The 10837-nt window shown below is 47.8% G+C and overlaps 1 protein-coding gene across 1 annotated transcript; it reads right to left on the reverse strand.

Moving 5' to 3' along the window:
* Positions 1-509: 509 nt before the first annotated feature.
* On the reverse strand, positions 510-7605 carry SRSF9 (serine and arginine rich splicing factor 9; the record flags this gene model as incomplete). Its single annotated transcript, XM_079718217.1, has 4 exons — positions 510-1245; positions 2764-2936; positions 4657-4817; positions 7418-7605. The coding sequence occupies 4 exons, from the start codon at positions 7603-7605 to the stop codon at positions 1102-1104; spliced, it is 666 nt and encodes a 221-aa protein (XP_079574343.1). The 3' UTR covers positions 510-1101.
* Between the last annotated feature and the right edge of the window lie 3232 nt (positions 7606-10837).

A 10837-nucleotide genomic window follows, 5' to 3' on the forward strand; every position in this document is an offset into this window, starting at 1 on the left:
ACTGAACAGAATCCCAAGACAGTGGGGTTTTTTGTTTTGGGGTTTGTTTTGTTTTTTTAAAGCTCAGATACCAGGGACAAATGAGACAAATTTAGGAGTGAAAGTGATAGAACCAAAACTTTTTTGGTTTTTTTTTTCCCTAACCAACTGCCAAAGTTGGTTTTGGCTAAGAATTTCCCAATGATCTTTATGCTGGTGCCCACTTTTAAAAGTCTGTTTTTAGCCTTCCCATTCCCTTCCCCTATCTGCAATGCGCCCTCTTTTCTTTAAAGCAGCTTAATTTACACAGTTGGCCTTGAATTATAAGAGAACCCTGAACCTGCCCTTGGGATTGAAGTTCTCAGACCACCATCAGAGCAACATCTTTATCCCCAAATAAAGTAATCCACTCCTGCTCCTTACCAACTGGGTACAAGCTGCCACTACAACTCAATGATTTTTTTTTTTTTACTACATCAGTGTGCCTGTTTGGTGAAATCTATGAACGTAATTAAGGACAATCACACATGTCAATTACTAAACGTTTAAAATATATTTCTAAACAGAATGGGCCGACTTAAGTCACAGTAACAGCTGATCTCCGTAGAAGAGCAACCCACAAAGATACAGCACTGGTTTTTTTCCCATCATCAGGGGTGAAAAATATACAACTTGTTTCTGAACCAAAACCATAATTTCCGCAGTTAAAAATGTTTCACTGCTAATATGGCCCTGGTAGAAATTATGTAGTTTTGGGGCTTCCCTGGTGGCGCAGTGGTTGAGAGTCCGCCTGCTGATGCAGGGGACACGGGTTCGTGCCCTGGTCCAGGAGGATCCCGCATGCCGCGGAGCAGCTGGGCCCGTGAGCCATGGCCGCTGAGCCTGCGCGTCCGGAGCCTGTGCTCCGCAACGGGAGAGGCCACAGCAGTGAGAGGCCCGCGTACAGCAAAAAAAAAAAAAAAAAAAAAAAAAAGAAATTATGTAGTTTTATTTCCTTAAAAAAAAAAAAAAAAAATTAAAAAAATTTCCTAAGACACTAAATCATCAATCTGGAATGTAGATTCCGAGCACAAAGCAGCTCAGTTCACCTAAAAAATAAAGAAAAAATTCCCATCACCTGTCTCAGTAGGGTCTGAAAGGAGAGAAGTAGTGTGGGGAACCCCTGCTTTGGTATGGAGAGTCACGGCCCCTTGACCCAGACCGAGACCGTGAGTAGCCATAGCTGGTGCTTCTCTCTGGATAAACGCGTATGTAGGAAGTTTCACCCTGAAATTCAAACAAAAGGTAAAGGAAAAAATAAGACCCAGAAGAATAAAGCACACCAACACCTAACATGGCTGCCTAACAATAACAGTTAAGTATTGAGCATTTACTGTTTGCTTGGCACAATGCTATCTCATTAAACCCTTGCAATAGTGCAGGAGGTAGGTATTCTTGCCCAGGGTGACACAAATAAATGGCAACTTGATTATGTGGTAAATAACTCAGCTACTAGCTACTACTGTTAACATATCTGAATTCCTGCCACTAACCCCCAGAATCTAAGAACTGGAAAGGATCTCAGAGGTCAGGTAGTTTAGTCCTCTGCCACCTCACGTATGCATCTTTGGGTGGGTACCTATGGAAGGAGCTAACCTGTATTTCACACCTCCCAGGTGTCAGGACCTGGGCTAGATGCTTAGTTATCTTCATAATTTAGCTTCCTGGCAAGTCTTTTAAGATAATGCTATTATTGTGACTATTTTGCATATAGAGGAACCAGGGTTCAGAGTAGGTCAGCTAAGATTTTAATAAGCAGCAGAGGAGTCATGTCCAGGCAGGCCTACCTCCAGGCCCTTTGCCCTCAGCCAGCATTCTCAGATCTAAAGACCCTAAGATGAAAGAAGCCAGATGCTTTTTCCCTCAGTGAAGTCAGTAATTTGATTACCCTTACTGAGACCCTGCTTTGAGGTATAACTGACGACCAGGTGCTGTTCTGTTTCTGCTGCAAATTCAAGTCTTAGAGGACAGTCTGAGCAAAAGCACTGTTAACCCATGCAGCCTCCAAGCCATAAAGTTAGGGAATTATATGAATCCTTAGAAAAAGAAATGGGCCCAGAAATTCATGTCCCCAGACATCCCTAAACCCCATAGTCAGTCAGGACAGGATAACCAGAAAAAATGTCCAATTGGTGGTCTGGTATCTGGTCTCAGTGGTATCAAAGGAATAGTCACCATTTGAATCAGACTGAGATCCAAAGCAGCAGCCACCTACTTGAAAGGAAGTACATCAAGAACTAAGTCCCCAGGGTGAGGTGATGAACAACAAGAAAATGCCAAGGGCTCAGGTTTCAAAGAGGCTCCTGCATCACTTTGGGAAAGGCACAGTGAAGTGACAACTCAGCCCCAGTAGCAGTACCTAGAAGGGCTGAGATGATGAGGTTGGCTTGCAGAGCCCAGACTAGACCCAAAAGAGGGAGAGCCATAATAATTAGGTTCATGGAGGGACACTGCGGATTAAGCCAGTTGTGAAAGGGTGTTATCATGGAATAGCTCACCACATTATGACAGACTGCACCAGTATTCTCTCCAGGTTAAAAATACTATGACTGCAGACTTCTCTCTGTTATGACCCTGCAGGGCTTAGGCATGATGAATTCCTTGGCTTTGTCCACGTAAGACAGATCTTTAATGGTACTGTGAGGTCCTCAAATGGCAAACGCATGGCCTGTTGCTACTTCTGCTAGGTCAGCTTCAGGTGGAGTGGTCTAGGTACAAGCTCCTCAACAGAAGGTGGGGACCCACCTCATGAGAGCGGAATTTGGTGTCATCCAGTTTCCGCAGGGCATATTCCATGTCTTCTTTTCTGAGATATTCAACCATGCCCATTCCATCTTTCTGCACATCTGCGTAACAGACATCCCCAGCTTCTCGCATATGATCTTTCAGGTCCTGCCAGCTGCCTGATGGAGGAAGTCCTAGGCACAGAGAACATAAGAAAAGAGGCCACATCCTTCATCTATGTTAAGAGCCATCAAGACCTAGGGTCCCTTCTCCATCAATCACTACTTTTAAATCCTGAGGGTCTCCAAATCACAAATTTTAATAAGGGACACAAAACCAGAGAAGAACACTAAAGTATGTGTGGTAAACCACCATAAGAAGCTGGTCCTAGGATAATCTTCCAGAGACCAAGCCTTTCCGACAGACCAAGAAGTTCCTCCCGTTATAGGTTTAGTACCTCTAAGAATTCAGAGCCTCTCTTTCTTTGTCCTTCATAATTAATAACAAACTCCCAAGACTTTGAGTTCTAATTTTTTCCATTATGAAATTTATCGGTACCACTTATTTCTTGCCTGACTGGGTTCCCAGGACATGGGAATTTTGAAACCATCCAATAAAATAACCAAAGTGTAGCTGAAGTAACACAATGAAAATCTAAAGTTTGTTTTCTTGTAGGTGTGAATGACTGACAAACTAGACAAAGTACCTCTTAAAAGATCACCAACACTCTTCAATACAGTAGGGGAAAAGGTAAGACTCAGACGCTAAAACTAGTCGGGAGTCATACAACCCTACCTGATGTCATGAAAGGGAAATGTGCTCCTGCTCTCAAAGGCTGTGTTTACCGCTCACAGCTCAGGACTGCAGCCATTTCCTAATAGTTTTCTAAGCAGGATTTCAGAGCAGCATGGAGAGAAAAAAAGATATGTATGACATCCTGAAGGAGGGAATAGAGTTCTGGGGTTAAAAAATTACAAAGGGACACAGATAGGCAGATACTGACAGTATCACTCTCAAGCACCATGGGAGTCTGATGTGACTGTGTGACATTCACATCTAAGACAGTGCCAGGCTCCTCAATACACTTCACTCCACCAGGGCCCTAAAACGCCCCTGCAATTGCAGAAGGCCCCAGGTTTTTACCAGTGTGTTAATATTTCAAAAAGATGCATAAACCTCTGAGCTTAGCATTTCATCACTTGTCAGCACTAGATATTTCGTTCTATACTTTGCAATACAATCACTAAGACTCCAAGTTGTAGTTTTGGTTTCTTTTTACATAATTCCAAAACCACCACAAAATATGGCCTATTTTAGGATCCAAGTCTAGGTAATTTGTTCAAATCTGGCTTCTGCAATATCTTTCTAGCAAGTCTGACACCAGGATACATTCCAAAAGAAAATGTCTTTAGAATTCCAGCTCAAGGGGTTTTGCCATCATCTTCCCTTTCAACACTAGAAAACTCCATTATAAGAAGTTAGTTTGGGCTTCCCTGGTGGCGCAGTGGTTGGGAGTCCGCCTGCCGATGCAGGGGACATGGGTTCGTGCCCCGGTCTGGGAAGATTCCACATGCCGCGGAGCGGCTGGGCCCGTGAGCCATAGCGCTGAGCCTGTGCGTCCGGAGCCTGTGCTCCGCAACGGGAGAGGCCACAACAGTGAGAGGCCCGCGTACCGCAAAAAAAAAAAAAAAGAAGTTAGTTTATGTTCTATCAAGGCTGCACTATCAGTGCAATTTCATTGGCAAGGTACCTGCCTCACTGGCAGGGCTTCAGACCGTCACTGTGCATGGGCTGTTGAAAAGAAAACCCCACACATCCCACGCACTGAAGAATAACAGCTAACATTTCTTGGAGGCCAGACTCTGTGCTAAGTATTTTACATGCATCATCTTATTTAGTTTGAAAGGAACATACCTGAAACAAGAACTCGGAAATCAGATCTTCTTGTAGGAGGCCCATTCCTCCCACCACGGGGCCACCCACCCCGACCTCCGTAAGTCCTGGGGAACTCCACACGAAGCCGGCATTGGCCATAATCATAACCGTTCCTTCCATAAATTGCATCCTCAGCATCTCTGCAAAGAAAAGTCTGGAGTTAGTGCTGCTCAGGAGGGCCGACTGACTTCCCAGTGAGGAACATGAGTAACAAGAATAAAAAGAAAACCTCAAGTGAGAAAAAAAACGAAAGAACAAAAACCCGGAACTTGATGCACTGCTGCTTTGGTCTGAAGACCTTTCATGATATTGGAATTAAACTTTACAGCTGTCACACACAGGGTTCTCTAGGTATGAAATGATAATGAATAGATAAACAGATAAGAGAACTAATTCAGAAAAAAATAAACTGTTGACAGATGATTGATTTTGCCAATAAAAGTGTTTCTCTAACCTTGGTGAGCTGTTTCTCAAAATGCACACCACACACTAGTCCTTTAATATTCTTCCTCAAGGCCTAGTACATTCAAGTCTATAGAAAGAAAAACCCATTTAAAAAGAGGTAAGGCTCAAAAGACAAATGCAAATTAGTGTTTTGTGAGGAATGTGGAATTCCTTCAAGTGTACCTTTTCAGCATGGTTTGGAGGACTAAGCTGTCAAAACCACTCTGGGTACAGTTTCATCAAAAGAGGTAAATATCCAATAAAGTAATACTTTAAAGTCTTTCCTAGGGCTCTAGGAGAGTTAGGAACACCAAGCTGGTTCTCCCATATTGATAGGAGAGAGAATGCCCTCAGAGGGTGAGAGGACAAACAGCTGAAGACATACTAATGAAGGCAGCATTCAGTTGTCACAGGCACATAAACGCTAATCAAGATTCCAGTCCCAGGATTAAGAGCAAGGAGGACCACATCCAGTTCAACCCAGCTATATTCATAATACAGTGAGAGAGAGGCAGAACTGCCAGGGTTTAAGACTGAATAAAAACTGTCCTCAGTTCAAATCATTCTCCTGCTACTTACTAGTAGTTGTCTCTGGGTAAGTATGTGATCAAGATTTTATATGTGGGGCTTCCCTGGTGGCGCAGTGGTTGAGAGCCCGCCTGCCAATGCAGGGGACACGGGTTCGTGCCCCGATCTGGGAAGATCCCACATGCCGCGGAGCGGCTGGGCCCGTGAGCCATGGCCGCTGAGCCTGCGCGTCCAGAGCCTGTGCTCCGCAACGGGAGAGGCCACAACAGCGCGAGGCCCACATACCGCAAAAAAAAAAAAAAAAAAAAGATTTTACATGTGAATGTGAGTAATATGCCTGTCTCACAGGGTTTTTTTTTAAGGATTAAATAAGATACTACGTGTGCAGTGCTTTGCTTGAAACTTGGCATCTAGTGATAGCAAAAGATAGCTTTTCATTATGAAAGGAATGAGGGAAAAGATGACATATCATACAGTAAGTCTGTATTCGACAGGGCAGGAGATTCAAATCCTACCTTCCCTAGGACCCTTCCCTTTTATCAATTCTAAATCCTGTTACCTCATCTGAAATGTGATTAGTAGCACCTAGTTTATAGGCTGTTGAAATGCTACATAATACATAGTATGTTACATGACACATAGCAACTTAAGAAACACGGTAACTGTTACTAATTAATAGAGGTGCAACCTTTTCCAGTTTAGGTGTATGTGAAAATGCCTAGTTCCATTTTTTGAGGCAAATGGCAAGACACTAGGAATGAGCTCCGTCAGAGTCTTCAGCCATCAAAGCCTCAGGGTGCGTCCAGCCTCCTCATCCTCAGACGCTCCCCCTGCCTCGTTATCACCCCCCAAGATGGGCAGGACAGCCCACGGGCAGTCCTCGTAGTGAAGCCCGCAGGGCGCAGACTAGGCAAAGCGCTCCCTCAGCCAGTGCTGGAAACCAGCGAGCGGGCTCCGATTTACCGAGTGTAGTAACCAACACAGTGCGAACCAACAGGCGCAGTGTTGAAAGTTCCCAGGCCTTTTCTGGGGCAAGGGCCGACACTCTTTGCAAAGTCACAAAGACCCCCTTCGAGCCGGTTTCGGGATCTAGAGCTTCCACGTCCTCGGGGCCCTTAGCATCTAGCGGTACCTCCCTTATTAGAGAAGGAATAGTGAAATCAGAGACCCCCATCAGACTGTTTTAGAAGTTTTCCCAAATCCCTGACGCTTTTATCAGAACGAGGCCCTGGCCGTGTGGGGCGGGGCGCGCGTGGATGGAGACCCGTTCCATCAAGGAGCCCCTTTTACGCCCTCCAAAGGCATCCACACCCCGGCACTGTGCGCCCCACAACGGCGAGGCCCAGCTGGGGGGAGGAGTGGGCAGGGAGGGCGACCCTTCCCTCCTCACCCAGTCCTCTCCGGGCCGGCTCAGGGGCCAAGCTTCCCAAGCCCTGGGCCGCTTTCTCCAAAGGGTGCTTGTCCTGCCGCGAGGGAGAGAACGGGCATCTGTATCATCCCTGAGGTCGGTCTGGGTGGGCTTGGGCCCTCCCAAGACCCGGCTTTTGTGTTTTTAAGTCAAAAAAATAATAATAGAGGAAGTGACGGAGCAAAGGACTGCCCGGAGCCCCGCGGCGAGAGGAGGCCTCAGCCTCCACCCGGGGGCGCCGTGAGGGGTCTGCGGCGAGGGGGGAGGGGAGGCCCTGGAAGGGAGCGGGGAGAGGAGGGAAGGCGGGGGCCCGGGGCGTCGGGCCGGCCGGCGGGCTGGCGGGCGGCGCGGGGCCCTCACCGCGGGTCCTCGAAGCGCACGAAGGCGAAGGGCACGAGGCCGTGCCGGTTCTTAAGCTCGATGTCGCGGATGCGGCCGTACTTGTAGAAGAGGTCCTCCAAGTCCTTCTCGCGCACGTCGGTCGGAAGGTTCCCCACGTAGATGCGTCCGTCGCCCTCGCCGCCGCGCTCGTCCGCCCAGCCCGACATCCGCACCGCCCGACGCCGCGGGCCTGCCGCAGCCCACGTCCCCGCCGCCGCCTCAGCCGGGGTCCCCCCGCAGCGTCCCCGCGGGTTCGGAGGCGCTCAGCCGCACAGCATTGTGGGAACAGGAACGGAAACGAAAGGGTCGGAGGAGGCAAAAGGAATCCTCTTAAAGGGGACGCGGCTGCGACGACTGCGCGTGCGCGTGCGCCCCCTGTAGGTGCAAAGGGGGTCGGGGGGCGACAACCGGAAGAGAGCTTGGAGTCAGGCGATTTGGAGACAGTTCCCGAAGGCGAGTCCCTCGCCAGCTGCGTCGACTTGGGCAAGTGACTCAGGCTCCTTGGGCCTCAGTTTTCTCCCTCTGTAGCGCTGCCTACCTCACAGGTTTTTGTGAACATTTGCTGAGGTGACACGGTTGTAGCGCTCAGGGTGGGCCTCGCGGGCCGTCGCTCCGCGTGCAGGGCGCCGCAGGGAGTCGGCCAGGGCCTCAGGCTGACGCCGCAGCGGACTGAAGGAGTCCTCGACTGCCTCAGGTCTGTAGCCCTCTGGGCCACCCTGTCCCTGTTTTACAGTTGCTTAGAACCGAGGGTGTTAGGTGTATTAAAATGGGTGTAAGAGACCTGAGATCGGTTCCATAGCTGGACTTGAAATTTATCGGAGACAAGGAGAGAGTAAAAGAATCCTTACGGGAATTCCCTGGTGCGCGCTTCCACTGTAGGGGCACGGGTTCTGTCCCTGGTCGAGGAACTGGAACTAAGATCCTGCAAGCCGCGCGGCATGGCCAAAAAAAAGGATCATAACTGTAGCGACTGTCACTATAGAGTGCTTCCCGCGAACTGTGCTTTTAATCCTCACGCAGTATGGAGAGATTCCAATATTACAGGTGAGAAAACGGAGGTATCATAATGGGGTCAGGATTAGAACCCAGAGCCATGCGCTGAGTCCTTCAGAAGCTCGGGAGCGCAGGTAGACTCCCACCTTGGAACGTTTCCACATTTACATTCCATTGAATGCATTTACATTGAGGGCAGAGCGTTGAACCTGGGGACATTACGAGAATGAGGTCTTGCATCTAGAGTCTTGATCTAAAAAGATTTTTCATGTTAAACATGAAATCTCTGGGGCTTCCCTGGTGACGCAGTGGTTAAGGATTCGCCTGACAATGCAGGGGACATGGGTTCGAGCCCTGGTCCAGGAAGATCCCACATGCCGCGGAACAACTAAGCCCGTGCGCCTGCGCTCTACAGCCCACGAGCACATCTACTGAAGCCCGCGTGCACCTCAACGAAGAGTAGCCGCCACTCTCTGCAACTAGAGAAAGCCCACACGCGCTGCAATGAAGACCCAACGCAGCCAAAAATAAATAAATAAATAAAATAAATGTATTTTAAAAAAAGAAACCTCTGTGGATTGATGGATGGGTAGATACATGAGAAAGCAAATACAGTAGAACGTTAACTAGATGGTGGGTTAACTAGTAGAACTAGTAGAATCTAGTGTATTCAGTGTGTTCACTGTACCAGTCTTTCAACCTTTATATATTTGGAAACTTTCATAATAAAATGTTGGGGGGAGTTATGAAACAAAAACAAACTCTGTTAGTGCTAGCAATAGCAAGAGAATAAAACCAAATATTTAATTTGTAAATTTATTTATTTATTTATTGGCTGCGTTGGGTCTTCGTTGCTGCTCACCGGCTTTCTCTAGTTGTGGCGAGCAGGGGCTACTCTTCATTGCGGTGCGCCGGCTTCACATCGTGGTGACTTCTCTTGTTTCGGAGCGTGGGTTTCACTAGTTGTGGCACACAGGCTCAGTATTTGTGGCTCAGGTGCTCTGGAGCGCAGTCTCAGTAGTTGTGGTGCACGGGCTTAGTTGCTCCGCGGCATGTGGGATCTTCCCAGACCAGGGATCCAACCTGTGTCCCCTGCATTGGCAGGCAGATTCCTAAACACTGCGCCACCAGGGAAGTTCCCTGATTTCTATATTTTTATTTGTGCTTTTCTGTGTTTATGAAATTCTCTGTAATTAGCATGTACTTCTTTCATAATTGGAATAAAAAATAAATTATTTCTAAAATAAAACAATCAGAACCATCTGTTGTATTCTGGATTATGTAAAACTTCTAGTTGTTCTTTCCTGGCCTTCAGAAAGCAAGCAGGAAAGAGCCCTGGCCAGAGTATATAGGAGCTTATGTATCCTAAAGGCATCCTAAAGTCCAGATGCCTCCTCATTTGGGGGGGTGCTTAGGTGTACTAACACCACTCTCTGAGTCCTACCACTCCTACATGATTGTTGCCTGGAATGTGCTGGTGGAGACAGTTGAGTAGTCTCCTAGGGAGAGAGAGGTGCAGTCAGCTAAGTGAGCTAACGGAACTCTAGGTGTAAATAGTAATGATTCAACTCGTTTGGTGCAAAGTCTTGCAGCTTGTGATCACCAAAGAAGTTCATATGTAGGGCTTCCCTGGTGGCGCAGTGGTTGAGAGTCCACCTGCCGATGCAGGGGACACGGGTTCGTGCCCCGGTCCGGGAAGATCCCACATGCCGCAGAGCGGCTGGGCCCGTGAGCCATGGCTGCTGAGCCTGCGCGTCCGGAGCCTGTGCTCCGCAACGGGAGAGGCCCGCGTACCGCAAAAAAAGAAAAAGAAGTTCATATGTAGCCTAGAAAATGTGCCCAGATCTGGGGATGTGACAAGTACAGCCTTTCTGGATTAGGAGGAAGGCAGCTAAGTTGCTAGGAGGCATCATCCAGGGAACCCCAAAGGTGGATTTTGTTTCTGTGAGCCCAGGTACTAACCTTTGCAATTTAGAACCCCAATGAAGCCCAAATTATGGCCTAATGCTAAAGAGGCCCATGGACTCCATTCTCTACTAAGGCCCCAGATGCTAAGCAGGGACACCCTTTTGAGCTTTTGCTCATCTGGTTATTCAACATCATCAAGTACATGCTATAATTTAGGCCCTGGTTGCATGCAGTAATACCATTCTGTCCTCAAGGTGTATATTCAAGTTGTTATTCAAACAGTCAATTTAGAGCACAGTTGTGATAAGGGTAAACTGTGAGCCCACCTAATGAGGTTTTAGAGATTATAAGGGAGGCTTCCAGGAGGAGATGTTTAGGTTGAGCCCTGAGGGACCAGTAGGAGTTAACCGTTGGGAAGGAGAAGGCTTTTCAGACAAAAAGGACCACATGAGCAATTGCTCAGATCATGAGATTATGGCAGACCAGGGGCGAACCCCA

This window comes from Hyperoodon ampullatus, assembly GCF_949752795.1.
Source record: "Hyperoodon ampullatus genome assembly, chromosome: 13".
In the NCBI taxonomy this organism is placed as follows: domain Eukaryota; kingdom Metazoa; phylum Chordata; class Mammalia; order Artiodactyla; family Ziphiidae; genus Hyperoodon; species Hyperoodon ampullatus.